Source organism: Etheostoma spectabile, chromosome 4, assembly GCF_008692095.1.
Source record: "Etheostoma spectabile isolate EspeVRDwgs_2016 chromosome 4, UIUC_Espe_1.0, whole genome shotgun sequence".
Taxonomy (NCBI): Eukaryota; Metazoa; Chordata; class Actinopteri; order Perciformes; family Percidae; genus Etheostoma; species Etheostoma spectabile.
Genome location: NC_045736.1, coordinates 34209174 through 34225001, shown reverse-complemented (window position 1 = coordinate 34225001; position 15828 = coordinate 34209174). Strand labels below are relative to the sequence as shown.

Genomic DNA, 15828 nt, shown 5'->3' with positions numbered 1-15828 from the left:
ATGTAACGGACATTCATTAATATCAAAAAGTTAAGCACCAAAGCTTTAATGTGTACGCGTTTCGGTAAGGAATATTTGGTACACAGTAAAAGTTATTCCATCCTCTCTCAAACTTTATCGGGGCCTATGGGGTTATCAGGGGTAAACCATTAGCCATGTTTCCATCCACACGTTTCTATCTGAATTAAGTTATATCAAATGCAAAATGCCTTATGGTAACTCAAAGGAAATAAGTTTGGTCTCATTGGATTTTGTCTTGATCAATATACGGCTTATGCAATAAACGCTGATGGAAACATTATTTTCCAAATAAATAATGAATTGCGATTTAGTTTTAGGTCATTTTATGGTTGCAACCTGCCACAAAACAAAGAAGTTGTTTTAGTTCATTTCCACCCAGTATTTCCACTCTATTTGCACACATGGCGGTGTCAACATAGACAGATGTAATTGGACGAACGAGGAGACTTTTTGATTTTAATTTATCAGGAACTCGCGAAAGAAAAAGGCCAACAAAGGTTAGGACAAGCCGTGGGACGTCCTGCGAGTAAATGAAAGGCGCTCAAACAGCGTGACGTGTCTCAAAAAAGTGTTGTCTCGCAGCGGTGCCGGAAGGAAAATTAAAGGCAAGTTGCATTTGCATCATCAAAGCAATGTGTTGATAGCGTTGTTGTTTTCTTATTGTAGCTTGATATGTCGCAATCAGCTGGCACATAAGCACTACAACTTGTGCAAAGTCATTTTCATTTTATCATTTGTTGGTAGACGGCGCAATCCATTTTTGTCAGTCTGCTTGAATGTTGTGCGATTCAGTGCGAAAATGAATGTAAAAACCTTAATGTCTAAAATCAATTCAATATATCCATTTGATTGCAAAACAGCATGTGACGTCATTATGCAACAGGTTTTTATTTGCTTTAAAGCCATTGGATGGAAACACCCTTTCCCCATCTTTATTAGCATGAGTTTTTTTTACCGAACTTCAGATTATTTGATTGACAAGTGGATGGAAACTTAGCTTGTGTTTAGCGTAAGATTCTCATCTGGCGGTCAAAATAATTAGGGCAAAGCCTCGCCCGGGCTCAGAAAAAGCTGGAACCTGAAAACAAGGATGTATAGGTACACATTAGAGCCAGACCGATATTATTGGCCGATATTAGGCATTTTCCAAACTATCAGTATCAGCCTTTATAATTCTTCCAATAAAGGAAAATTTTAAAAATATAATAAAAATGGACTAAACACCCTTTAACCATGTGATGAGTGTTGTTGTTGCATAGTTTGCCCACCAGAGGGCGGTCTTCAATGTCCTTGTTGGCAACTCTTTGATTTTTGTTCTTAGTGTTTTTGTTCAAAGGACTTTCAAAGTTTCAAATCTTAAGTTTTATAAATTTTATTTATCAGAACGGTAATATATTTTGATGTTCTTCTGTTCTGTTGTGACAATAAAACAAGTTTTTTTTAAACTGCATTATCCTATTATTTCAGTGAGTTCTCATAAATAACTACAAATAACTGTTAGGGAAATGTGTTTGTTCTGTTACGCGTTTCTGGATTTCTTTTTTTTTAAATACATATAGGCCGATTTATCGGAATTTCAGATTTTTTAACCACCAAATATTTGTATCAATATCGGCCTTAAAAATCCTTTATTGGTCGGGCTCTAGTACACATATCAAAGGACAACTGCACCCTGCACAGAAAGCTCCTTAGGTGCGGTCACTGCCTGATCCGCACCCAAACCCCGATCCGTTCAGGTTCAATACCCTGACCAATGGGCTCTCCTGACCCAAACTGAGTTTAACGCTTGACCTCAAACATGTTCGAACATGAGAAGAACAAGTTGATTTCCGGTATGGATCGGGCAGCCACAGTGACTCAACGCTTTGAAATTGTTGGACCAGACAGAACCGATAGACAGTTGCTTTATGCTGTAGTCACTCGAGAGCGACACTAACGGGACATTTGCTGACATAAAAGAGACAAGAGTGGAATAACCGTTGTCAATTAACGTGGGAATAATGCTTTCTCATCTCTTAATTTTAATACTTATTATACAACGGTATAATAGAATATTAGAATATTAAAATAATGCTACACAATAAATGAAAGGCTTCAAATAGACGTGATCAGTTTCGGCCGATAATGCCCCATAAATCCTGACTCAGAACCTTTCAACTCCACCTGAAGCACACAGCCGTACCTGATAGTCCACCAGAAGCTCGGGTCCCTTAAAGTAGCGGGAGGCCACTCTGACGTTGTACTCCTGTCCTGGGTGGTAAAACTCAGCCAGACCCCAGTCAATAAGGCGCAACTACAGACATGGAAATTAAGCAATTAGCAACTACAAACACACATATACTGTGTGTGTGTGTATATATATATCATATAATATTTTGAAATACTGTATACCACAATGGGTGTTGATACAATAATTCAATAATTGTAAATTATTGAAAACAGACACAAAACAGCCAAACAAAAAGCTACACAACAGTGATACTTTGGTTAAGGTTGGGGAGACAGTGACTGACTTATTTACTCACCTTGCGGTGTTCATGATCAATCATCACATTATGTGGCTTTACATCTCTATGCATAATTCCCATGCTATGGCAGTAGTCCAGGGCCTAGAGATAGGAGCAAAGGAAGTCTGTGATCCATTGGTCAGATTTTTTTCTTCCCAGTAATTCTAAAACAGATAGTAACAGATTTGCAGATGCTGCCTACTAGATAACACACACAACGTTGATGGTGCTCTATGAATACCCAAGCATGTGCAAAAATCAAAACAAGGACTTGAACGGAGTTCTTGCTTAAAGATGTACTGCTTTGCCTCCCTCAGGACATTTAGAGGTTTTAGATTATGAGCTGAGAGGCAGCTGTAACCAGGAGACATACCTTGAGGATCTCGTACATGTAGAACCGGATGTCATAGTCTGTCAGGGTCTGGTACAGTTGCTGGAGACCAAAACAATACCATTAGGCTTTCTACGGCAATGTATTACAGTAAACCGGCAGCATACATTCATGGAACAGCCATACATCACTTACAACAACCTGTGGAAATGTGCCAGTGATTGAGGATAGAACCAGACGATGGTTGACTTTCTGGCACCGAAGACATAGCATTGGACTATCATATTCCTCCATCACATACACACACGTGTGCAGGAAAACAACGAGTATGCCAAGAAAGGAGGTTTCCATAATCTTGCACAAAAAACTTTTATAGAGGAAATAAAAGGAAAAAAGTTTAGTTCCTACCTTGAAGTCTGTGTTGTTAACATGCTCGAAGACCAAGGCAGGCGTCCTGGACTGAAAAAGTAAAAGGTTGTGTATTTTAACATTATCCCTTGTGTTGTCTTCCTGTCAAAATTGAAAATCAACACTTTTGTTGAAGCTTTTTATCAAGGTTTTAAACTTTTTCTAATGTTTTTGTCCCTTTTTTCAACACTGTTTTTCAACGTTTGCCACTTTTTTGACGTTTTTAACACTACGTAACACCAACTTATTAACTTCAGTTTTACAGTTATTTTTGGAGTTTATGGTCAGTAAACCTCATTTATAGTAAATCATACCTAATGTTTAAGTTAGAAAGGCAGAAATTAGGAATTATTTAGACTAAAACTAAAGGATTGTATGTTGATGAATAATCACAGACTGGAATATGTCAACTTTTACTCAATGCTATTTCAAAACAACTTCAATTGTTTTCTTCCAAATGCTATAAAATTGAATAAGACACCCCAAAATTAATGAAAGTAGAGATTTGTACTTGCCATAGAGTGGAATCAATCATGTTATTTTGAGTAGTTAAAAAGAACATTGATATGGGAAAACGAGTCAATTTGACCCAAGGACAACATGAGGGTTAAACCACAGGGCCCAGGTAATTTATCAATTTTACTGAAACAGCAATTACAGCAACACTGTAATAAGCTATGGCACTAATGCAGAATCTATACAAACTAACAGCACACTGTAAGCAACACTATGGCCAAGTCTCCAAATGTCCATTCACATTCTATACACAAGTAAACAAGGAAATTCCAGCCTGTGGACAGTCAATTAAGCAAAGGTCTGGCTCAATTGATCAACTAATATTCCTGGCATAAAGCGTCACATCAGGGACGCCCAGCGTGTGAGAGACAGGCCAAATGTCCCTTCCCTTTAGCTATCTCCACTATCGGGGCTTCGCAATGCCCAGGACATCTGTGATTGTTTTATCATTGTGATTGTGTTTTTATTTCTACCCTATCCCAGAATAGATAGGTGGTATAGGAAAACCATAAATCCAATGCTTTGGCCATTTTATCACTACCATATAGGCCTGCACGATTCAGGGAAAAATATGGATTTTTTTTTAAGCTTAGAATTGATATCACAATTCTCTGCCACGATTCTTTTCTCACAAAACTGTAATTTTTATTGCACACATGAACCATGACAAAACAAATTGGCAGTCCTAAACACAGATTTTTTTGACACCTATAGCACACCACTACAAGCCTGTAAACATAGAGGCTTCAACGAAGAGAAGGGAGAGCTTTGCAGCACTTTAACACCTATTTTATACAGTCTATGTTTAAAACTCACAGAAGAAACTTGTAGAGTTTGTTATGCAGTCGGCTCGGAAAATTAAATAAGAACTGAAGTCATCAAAAAAAAAAAAAAACAGGGTGAACAGGGTGAATTGAGATCGCGATTTTATAACAATTAATCGTGTGTTATGTTTGTATGTTAGAACGGATGTACAGAGAGTTGTTGCTAGGGAGATGATACACCATATCATCTAGTCTCATTGCTGTAAACTGGCAGGTGTCAGAACCTTGCAAGTGGAAAGTTTCAACTTTCCTAATTGAGAGTATTTTATCTGGCCTGGGCTAAAGGGCATTGTTGGGCCAGAGGTGAAGCAGTAGGACAACAACCACCTTAGCTGTGATAAGGGGTTGAAGTGGGCCGGAACAATCCAGAACGTCGTTCAGGCAGTTTCATAAATCAGTGTTTCCCGTTCTTTTAGAAAATGATGCCAAATATACATTCCAGTGCTTCCTCTGTTCACTCTCAGCAGAGCACTGCTGTGACTCCATGCACAAGGGAACTGTCTTTTTTTAACCCTTGTATGGTGTTCAGGTCAAATTGACCCATTTCAAATTTGTACAAGAATTAAAATGGTACAAGTTACAATTTTTCTACCTGAAAAACAACGGCCTTACCTTATTTTCTTTGATAAACATGTATTCCTGACTCAATTCAGAAAATTATTCTCGATATGACCACTTATGTTTTTTTCCATAGGAGATTTTTAACATGAATTATAACGAATCACACTTCCTTTTTTAATTGTGTTCTAGTAGAGACTGATTGCCTTCCCTAAACATATACTTTATGTTATCTCTATTTGTTTGAAATTAGGATAAAAACAATATTTTTTAATAGATTATGAAGTAGAATTTTATTTCTGAATTGTTTTTATAAGTCACGGGTCAGTTTGACTCGAGGGATACGAGAGGGTCCCGAAAGTGAAGACAACACAAGGGTTAAAGATTGCTGGCGAAACTACCAGAATGCTGTTAAAGAGGCAAGAAAAGAGTATTTCTCTAATATTTTTTCATCTCACGCCCAGAATCCACGAATGCTTTTTAGTACTATTGACTCTCTTTTTAACGTTCCACAAACTGTTGGTTTGGAATCCTCCATTGCACTCTGTAACAATTTTATGCAATTTTTTATTGATAAGGTCGCCTCTGCGAGGGCGCTCAACTGTTATTCTGGTTTAGATCCCTCTGTTTGTGCTGCTTGCCCTGTTGTTTTTAATCAATTTGAGCCTGTGACGCTATCACACCTGAAGGATGTGGTTACTCATATTAAGCCTTCTGGCTCTCCCTGTGATGTTCTTCCACCAAGGCTGTTTAAAGAAGTTTTTCCCACTATTTGGTACTGGGTACTTGCTATTGTAAATGGTAGCCTGTCATCCGGTGTGGTTCCTGCAGACTTTAAGCATGCTGTAGTGACACCCCTGATAAAGAAACCTGGTTTAGATCCTACTGTGTTGAATAATTTTAGGCCAATTTCCAAGCTCCCATTTGTATCTAAAATCTTGGAGAAAATTGTGTATCTACAACTAAAGTCTTTTCTTGATGAGCAGGGTTTATCAGAGGTTTTCAATCTGGATTTAAAACCACACAGACAGGAGTCGCACTGTTGAAGGTCTGCAATGACATCCTCTTGGCATGCGATTCCGGTAATAATGGAATCTTGGTCCTGTTGGACCTTACCGCTGCCTTTGATACTGTAGACCACAGCATTTTAATCTCAAGGTTACAGCACCAGTAGGCCTTGTGGCACTGTCCTGGAGTGGTTTAGATCCTACCTGTCTGACAGAACATTTCATGTTCAAATGGCTGAGTTTGAATCCCATGCTGCTCCACTGTCATGTGGTGTTCCCAGGGTTCAATTTTAGGTCCTTGCTTTTCATTGGATTCTGCTTCCTTTTGGTCTATTCTTAGAAAACATGGTATTTCTTTCCATTGTTATGCAGACGACTGCCAGATTTATGTACCCTTAAAACGACATGACACCTGTTCTATTACACTCTTTTAGCATGTCTGGAGGATATTAAGCATGGATGGCCTTAAACTTTTAAATTTTAATGAAAAGAAAACAGAGGTGATAATGTTTGGACCTGGTGGCTCATATGAGATCCCTACTGAGCTGGGCCCTTAGCCTATATCTTAAACCACAGTATTAAATCTTGGTTTTAGATTGGACAGTGATTTTAAACTGGACAGCAAATCAACGCCCCAGTCAAATTAAGTTTTTTTCATCTGAGGAAGTTGGTAAAGGTGAAACCTTTCCTTCCAGGCAGCAGTTAGAAACCGTAATCCATGCCTTCATTTCTTTACGGCTGGATTACTGTAATTCCCTGTATTTTGGACTCAGTAAATCCCTACTCGCACGTCTGCAGCTAGTCCAGAACGCTGCTGCACGGGTTTTGACTGGAACCCGAAAGAGAGAACACATCACTCCCGCCTGGCTTCACTTCACTGGCTGCCTGTGCATTTAGAGTCCATTTTAAAATCCTCTTGATTACTTTTAAAGCTTTAAACGGTCTTGCCCCGTCTTATTTAATTCAGCTACTCAACCGCTACACTCCTCCCGGTCACTCGGTCGGCTGACAGGCTCCTGGTCGTCCCCGGATCCAAGCGGAAGCTTAGAGGGGACAGGGCCTTTTCTGTTGTGCTCCTAAGTTATGGAATGCCTTACCTTTGACCATTCGTCAGGCTTCCTCAATACCGATTTTTAAAACTCTTCTTAAAATCATTTCTACACTTTGGCTTTCAACCAAACTAAGACTTGATCTTATCTGTTTTATATAGTGTTATTGGGTAGATCTTCACCCCCAGTTTATATTTTTATGATATGTGATTGTTATTTTTATCTGTGTTTGCTGCCTTCATGTACAGCACTTTGTTCAGCTACTGCTGATGTGAAAGCGCTTTATAAATAAAGTGATGATGATGATGATGATGATGTAGTTAGCTCACACGTCTGTAAAAATAGTTGTGTACTATCTTTTATAGTCAGGTGAACATGTGAACATCACGTGGTCGGTAACCTAGGACATACAAACAGGCTGGGTAGTGATCAACACAATTACGTGCTGCAGATCCAGTGTTTTTTTTAGCTGAGCTAGATAGAGAATATTCTGCTAAAACAGATTGGTGATGCCGTTTTTGTCCTCATTGTTCGTCGTGCAGTTAGCTGGAAGTGAACATAGCCGCGATGTGTTTTATGTGGACTGACTGTGTGAAACTCTTCAAAAAATAATCATGCTCCCAATAAAATAAAACCTCGGCACATACCCAGGCAGTTCCTATCAAACACAGTGCAGGTAATGTTAGCCTACACTCGCCAGTAAAGAATTTGGGGGCTTTGAAGAGAACACAGTTTCAGTTCCCCGTAGTAAAAGGGATACTTGGCTGATTCTAAACCAATTTTGTGTTTGTTCGGTCAATTTGCGATGTTGCGATCACAACAATTCACGCAAATTCAACCGTGAATTCGGCGCGACTCGCAATTTTGACCAATCGCCGCAACTTTACCGCAAATTTGACCAAAAAACTGGAGATTCCCACGACAATCACAGCAGTCCCATGTGCCAGAATTTGCTTCAGTATTCTGTTCTCTATTCGGCCCATCTGAGCTTTCTCAAAGGCAGAGGGGCTCGGTTTACACCTATCGCCATTTCTAGCCACTGGGGGATCATAGGCTGGGGGGAACTCATTAATGTTAAAAAAGCTCATAAAGTGAAATTTTCATGCCATGGGACCTTTAACATCTAAATCTGCTGTAACGTTTTTTTGGCTCTTTGCCGCGGGGCTGCTGCTCAGTTTCCCCCCAAGACGCACACAGACAATCACACACGGTGGATGCAGGAAAAACTGGAAATGAGACGTACGCAATGACTTAAATGGAGGACAGCTGAGACATATGTTAGCCACTGTTGCCGGTCGTGCTTCTAACGTTACCCTTGAAGCAAGCGGTGGAGTAACATAATAGTTGCAATAACAACCCACCAACGGTCCCACTACAGACAGTCAAAAAAGACGGGTTCAGAGCAATGATTAAAACGCTGGATATGTCATACGGACCAAAATAGTTCCACCTAAGAACTATCCAAACATTATACCAACAACACCGAAGCAAGCTGATAGCGGCGCTACATTCATTCTCCCACTATTCTACAATAACATACCTGTGGTCAAAGGAGTGTTAATACAGCTATCAGCAATGTTGAAGATGTCGGCATATGTATTTATTTAATTTAAGTTATTTTTAGACTTTCCACAATAAAAATAGTGTACCTTCTGTAACCTTTTCATGCATTCTACTTTCGTTCATATATTATTTTACAATTGATGAGGTGCAATCCAGCCATTCAGAGCTTCCACATTTAAAGATTGTGACTTTAAATTCTAGTTAACTGACATTTCCAAAATAGAGATTGAGGAACAGTTGAATCTATCGTTGAGTTGATGTCAGTGCTCAATTGCTTTGATTTTTGCCAAATTTATTGTAATGTAATTAGCACTCGTTAGCTACAATAAATACAGAGCAATTTCATATTAATTATAGCAGTTTTGACGCAAATGTTTTAAAAATCAACACATACAGACACACAACTAGAGATGTTCCGATACCAGTATCAGTATCGCCTCCGATACTGCCTAAACCTGGTATCGCTAAGTACTGGAGTTTATGCACCGATCTGATACCACATAAAAAAAGCTCAAAAGAAAATCTACCTTAAAGTACTTTATTTATGTTCTTTTTCTGTTATAACTGTCAAACTGGATGATAAAAGAAAGTTCTGTGGCGTTCATTGTTTGGGTTTGATCATGTTTCACAAAGAGTTTAACCTGAGCCATACTGACAACAATGATAGAAATCATATCACATCCATACAGGGATAGTGGTATACAGTTGTTAAAACATAAAATATATGACGCACTGGTATCAGATCAGTACTTGGTATCCGCCGATCCGCAAGTTCAGGTATCAGAATCAATATAGGGAAGCAAAAAATGGTATCGGACCATCGCTACACACAACACATGGTCACTTGTTGCTTACAGTGTGAACTAGAGCTGCAGCTACCCAACCAACTTTCACAATTTAATCTAATGTTATAGTTGCTATTAATCAGCCTCTTAAGTCACAAGTTGCCAGAGCTCAAGTAATGGTATTTTTTGGCTCAAATTTAATTCTTATTGACATAATTAACAGTAAAGGTCCAACTTGGCTTGGAATTCTGTTTGAATAAATGTTTTAATGTCACAGCAGAAATCTTAATTTGTAACCACAGATTTTAAATGATAATGACGGCACTCCGACACCATCATGTATCAACCGTGCACGGTTGCTAAATTCTTTGGAGAGAGCCCTGACGCAACATAGAAATACAAGGCTGTATAACCGCTAAGATACATTTATCAAACTAACAACCGCAGCAGGCTAAGTACTTACAGACATATACTTCACAAGCGAAATCGATAAGCTTGCACAGGTGGTGGGCTCGTCACGCTATTGGTACAGTAATGATATATCAGACATTCCAACATGGTTTGTTTTGTATAAAAATCTGTATGACTTAGGGCTGGGCAATATAGAGAAAATCAAATATCACGATGTTCTTGACCAAATACCTCAATGTATTTATTGCAACGATATTGTATGGCTGACTATTGATGCTTTGACAAAATGTTATTTACACAATGTTCTTGCCAATCACTATACTATACTTACTACTGGGTCTTTCACAATATCGATGAGGGAGATTATGTTAGGACCTCCACGCAGGTTCTCCAAAATCTTGATCTCACGCTTGATTTTCTTTTTTTTCACGGGCTAAAGGTGAAAAAGACAAGGCAGTTAGGCTGATGGGATTAAATCATTTAATCATTCAATTGGACAAACTGCCTTGATCGAAGTCTCGGAATATATTTACCTTGAGTATCTTCACCACCACCTTCTCATTATTCGTGATGTTGATTGCTTCAAAGACTTCACTGTACTTGCCACGCCCTAGCTTACGCACCAATTGAAAGTCATCCTGGTTTCTGTGAAAAAAAAAAAAAAATCAAAGCATCAACATCAGCTGGATAGAGGGGTTGTCATGCAGCATGTTGCAAATGCTGTGTTGCCCCCATTTTCCACCGGGCGCGTCTGCACTGTGTTCCATATGGCGTTTTATACAGTATGTGCCTCATTCCTGAGTAACTGTATGTTTTGAGTACATAGAACTATATTTTGCAAGCTCATTGCATTATGAACAGAAATTAACACTGGCAAATATACTTTTGTTTGAGCAAACAAAAACCTATTCTGTACTCAATTTTTTTGTATTTGCATGTGGGCTATTATCTATAGTAATGTGCAGTAATAACCCCTCTCACGCAGTTTACTCATGTGCCCTCTCTGCTGCACTCAGATCATATCCCCCTCAACTCTTAACACACTTGCTCAAATTTTTACAGCATTACAAGCGTGCCACAAAACCAACCAATCATAGAATTAAATGTCAATTCTGATATATTGTTTGTCTCCAATTAGACTGCAAGTAGCAGGGAACACAAACCTACGAGGAACAGTCTTTTTCTGTTCAGTTTTTTGGTACAGCATACACACGTGTGACTCGTATCTCCTTATGTGACTAAATATAGTTTGACTTATCATTTTACAAGCAATAACTTAGCACACAGCAGCAGACCATAACAGCATAATAGCATAAACATAATAGCTCGAAATGCGAGACTAAACAGCAGTAGGCCTACCTTCATGTCACACTATAGCCACATGTAAGTAGTTTAATATTTTTCTAATAATTTGTCTCAAAAAGCAGAAACGTTACAAACCATATCTTGGCAGAAGTTAGCTAAGGAGACCAGAGAGGTGTTGTAAGACTTGTGAAGTGTCGTCATGTGTTTGCACTGTGCATGGTAATGTTAACATATCCTTTTTTATTTTTAAATGTATTGAATTTAAAACTATATCTCAGCAGTAACATTAGTCAGCTACTGCTTTTTGACAGAAATTAGCTAATGTTAGCATTAGCAACAGACTGAGGTGTTCCACACAGCCCTGTCATATTAGCTCACATACCCCACCCTTTCAATCCCAATGTGTTCACACTAGTATATTAAAGTGAATATTCTTACATTTTCATGCAATTGAACTGTAAACGTTTAGGTTGGTTTGGTCAGAAATTCTATTAGCTAGGCCTACTCTTTGAAGTGTGGCTTAACAGTCATTCATTACATTTTTTTAAGATTGTTTTTTGGGGCTTTTCCCTTTATTTGATAGTGACAGTGGATATACAGGAAAGTGGGAGGGAGGGAGGGAGGGAGGGAGGGGGGGGAGAGAGAGAGAGGTCAGATTCAAACCCGGCCTGCTGCAAAGGACGCACGCTCTTACTGGGTGAGCTAGATGAACTAGGGTATAGCTATTTATTTCTACCACCCATTACTTTGCTATAAGTTTGAACATCTGTGTTGAGCCACAGATGTAGCAGATATTTGTTTTAAATTAATCAGAATTTAAATATATCTGATTATTTAAGCTCCTCAACAATCTTGCCAAGTAACAGCAGTAAAAGCAGAATGTTCCCCCGGAGATATGTTTCCTGCTACTTTTGAGCTAATTGGAGACAAACAGCCAATCAGAAAGCAACTTTGTCAAGAGAGCAAAGGAAGACATGACCAGAGCGCAGCAGCGTCTACCTGGGCGTAGAGAGTTTTTGAACATGAGTAAACTGTGTGAAAGGGATTATTATTGCACTTTAATATAAATAGTAGCAAACATGCAAATACACTTATTGAGCACAGCATAGGAAAACAAAATTATTTCGCCAGTGTTAATTTCTGTTCAAAATGTAATGCGCTTGCCAAATACAGTCCTCTGTACACAAAACATGCAGTTACTTACAGGAGTGGACACTAGCTAATAAACTGAAGATTGTTCTTTCAAGTACTTGTAGAGACAATAAAATATGCGAGTCAGGCAGGCTTGGTGTGGTATGACGCGTGGCGGAGGACAGAACCAAACCGCGGCACCTCAGGAAAATAGGGGTTACGGTTAACAAAATATTTACCCCCACTCAACCACGTGAGACTCATAGTCCCAGTACTCCCTGGGCCGGTGAGTGTTGACCTCGGTGTACACTCGGGCCCGGCTTGGCACGGGTCCTGACATGTCCGACAGCTTGGCAGAGATGGTGGGGAGATTTTACTGCAGCGGAGGATGGCGGAAGTACAGGGAGGATGGGTGAGAGAGAGGGAGGAAGAGGAGGGAAGGTAGGAGTTGAGGGGTGGGGGGGTTGATCCCAATGGGGCAAGGGGTTTGGGGGGGTCGGGAGGGTGGGGGGGAGGCTTTGCCTGAGGATGGGGGGAGGGGCCACCAGGGGCAAGGTGGGATAGCTGACAAAGAAGATGGGAAAGGTTGTTATTACACACAGGCCTGAATTACACACACATGTTCAGTACCTATACATGCACTAATGGAGAGACGTCAGAGTTCAGTGCCTTGCTCAAGAGCACCTTGGCACCTTGCCCAACTCCCTACAGACTGAGCTACCGCCACCCTAAAGGTATAGGTGTCAGCAGTGTCTTCATCCATCCATTTAAAATGACAGGAAATAGAGAAAAGCCAGAAATGCGCACACCAGTGCACTTTTGGCAATGTGCCTTAATAAATGTATCATAGTCTTCAGATGTACTCTACCATTAAAAAACTAGTTGTTGAGTGAAGGCAACACTGAGCTGGCTGACAAAAGGCAAGCTCAAGCTACAAACAAAAACAACTATTAATTGCCACTATTGTGGCCTGGCCCACTTAGTGATTGTGAGACAGGAGAAGGAGTGATAACTTCAGATATATCACGAGTGACCCTGGGACGAGTTGTTGTGTGGTAAGATGGAGCATCAGATCAACAGGAGAATCACTGCAGCACACACACAGGCACTGTGCTGAGGAGGGAGCTGACCCTAACACTCACAAGTGTTGCTCTAACCTTCACATATGGCCATGATGAGCTTTGGATAGTGACCAGGGGCCTCATTTATAAAATTGTGCGGGCAGATTTGGTCAAAAGGGTGCTGGAGACTGGAAGCTGATGGTGCTGCATCTAGTGGCTAAGAGGGGATACAGATGAGGTGCCTGTCAAAAAACATACATAATAAAGTACAAACGTTTTTGACTAGGATTGTTGGATGGCCATTATATGTAGAGATGTTCCATTACCAGTATCGCCTCCAATACTGCCTAAAACACAGGTACCGTTATCGGGAAGTACTTGAGTTTATGCAGAAATCTGATACCAGGTAATAAAGCCCTAAAGAAAATCTACATTAAACACATCAGGAAGCAAAAAATGGTATTGTACCGTCACCGATCAAAACACGTCTAGCACCGGAGACGGAGAAGGCTACTAACATTACATAACTAGGTAAGACACTGTTTTTCCCCAATAACTTTTGCAATAGTAAGTAGCAAGCAAGATGGAAATATGTTAGGGGCTTTGTCTCTTGGGGCCATTGGGGACTGTAATTTCTCAGCCCTGTTTGCCTCTGCAATCTCAGCTTTCTAATAGTAGACAGGTCTGTCTCTGAAAAACAACACTGCAGTTCAAGTGTGATCACTCAAAAATAAGTTCACAGCTATTTTAATGTACACAGTGCCATGGATACAAATTGCTAAAACCTCCGTCCTGATTCTTGCATGTAACTGTGTCCCTAAAACACCCCCTGCGTAATTGTCAATTTTTAAATAAATTCAATTCAATTTTATTTATAGTATAAAATCATAACAGTTACAGTTATCTCGAGACACTTTACAGATAAAGTAGGGCTAGACCACACTATAATTTGTAAAGTCCCAATAATTATAGTAATTCACCCAAGAGCAAGTCACTCGTGCAAAAAACTCCCTTTTAGGAAGAAACCTGGGCCAGACCCAGGCTCTTGTGTTAATACTAGTAACAATAAAGATAATAGAACAGTGACTTAAAAATGGTAGAAGTTTGTGGTACCATAATTTACAAAAAGAACATCATGTTGTTTTGAAGAAGACTTGAAAAGTAGCAACTAAGACCATAAACTAAGTATTAACACGTTCCTTAAGGTAATATCAACGGTAACCATTGGAGTCGCCCCCTGCTGGAAATTAGAGAGAATGCAGGGTTAAGACACTTCTGCATGGCTTCACTTTTCGGTTCCGAAGGCATTATTATATCCCTTATTTTACATCCGTGAGTCTGAGCCAGGAAGACCCAGCACAGTGTTGTGTGTAAAAAAACCCATGTTGACCAGTTTAGCTACCGTTAGCATTAACAGCACATAATTCATTCGAGTTATGCGATGTCGGTAATGTTAACGTTATGTCGCTATTATGTGTCATGCAGTGGAGAAACTAACGCTAGTTATATGCTCCGACGACTAAAGCAATTGCGTATTAGTTAACGTTAGCTGTACCACCCGACTGTGTGTGAGCAGAAGGGTTTAGTAACTTATCGGCTCTAGGCGGGCCTAAATACTAGCACGCTAACATTAGCATGGCTAACGGGAACAATCGCTAGTTTTCACAGAGAAAAGGAGCCTGCATTATCAACGGTACAGGCACACTGCAGTGGTTATTTACCCCCTTGATCAATCCGACGACCGAAATGCTTCCCAGTAAGATGACTTTCGTGAAGCCAACGATCCTCGCCTCCCTCCGTCGCCTGTGTGTGTGTGTGTGTGTGTTTGTGTGTGTGTGTGTGTGTGTGTGTGTGTGATTTCTGCTGTATCAGAGACAATATGGCTGACCAACGCCATCTACGTATCTACGTCATTGATGTATTAAGAGAACGATCTACGCATAGAATTCTGAACCAAAACCAAACTAATCTTAACATCTCAGTATAAATGCATGGTCCACTGAAGCTTTGTGAAAATCTGAAAAAAAAAAATTAAACCCATGTCACCAATCCAGTTGTTTTAATCTAGTAGGTCAAGAACCAGTCTAATGTTATTGTGAATGGATCTTTCTTTGAAAAACCCCGATTGAGTTGTGCTTATTATCTGTTCAATACCATCTTTCAACCTATTAGCAATAACCTTGGTAAATCATTTGAAGTCCACATTTAATAAAGTAATTGGTCTCAGGTTATCAATGTATTGTTTGCCTGAAAAAGATTTAAAACATACCATTTATTAGACATTCAAGGCTTTAAAATCCTAGATCAGAATGGTCCTAAATTACCTGAGTGACCCAATGGATATGTAGTGT

At 39.7% G+C, this 15828-nt stretch overlaps 1 protein-coding gene and 1 non-coding gene across 3 annotated transcripts in view; both read right to left on the bottom strand.

Moving 5' to 3' along the window:
* LOC116687975 (casein kinase II subunit alpha) overlaps nt 1–15327 on the bottom strand; it is a 24003-nt gene extending 8676 nt beyond the window's left edge. Inside the window, exons 1-8 of one of the 2 annotated variants that reach the window (XM_032513721.1) lie at nt 15199–15327; nt 12656–12980; nt 10514–10625; nt 10312–10413; nt 3268–3318; nt 2902–2961; nt 2547–2630; nt 2204–2314 (exon numbers count right to left, since the gene is read on the bottom strand). In XM_032513721.1, the coding sequence (XP_032369612.1) occupies nt 2204–2314; nt 2547–2630; nt 2902–2961; nt 3268–3318; nt 10312–10413; nt 10514–10625; nt 12656–12756 (621 nt within the window). In that variant the 5' untranslated portion in view covers nt 12757–12980; nt 15199–15327. The remainder of the gene's footprint in view (nt 1–2203; nt 2315–2546; nt 2631–2901; nt 2962–3267; nt 3319–10311; nt 10414–10513; nt 10626–12655; nt 12981–15198) is intronic. The other variant, XM_032513722.1, reaches the window with a different exon arrangement.
* Nucleotides 3067–3203, bottom strand: LOC116688718 (small nucleolar RNA SNORA57). The gene has a single exon (XR_004331849.1). It is a non-coding gene; the product is annotated as a small nucleolar RNA SNORA57 (small nucleolar RNA).
* Nucleotides 15328–15828: the final 501 nt, after the last annotated feature.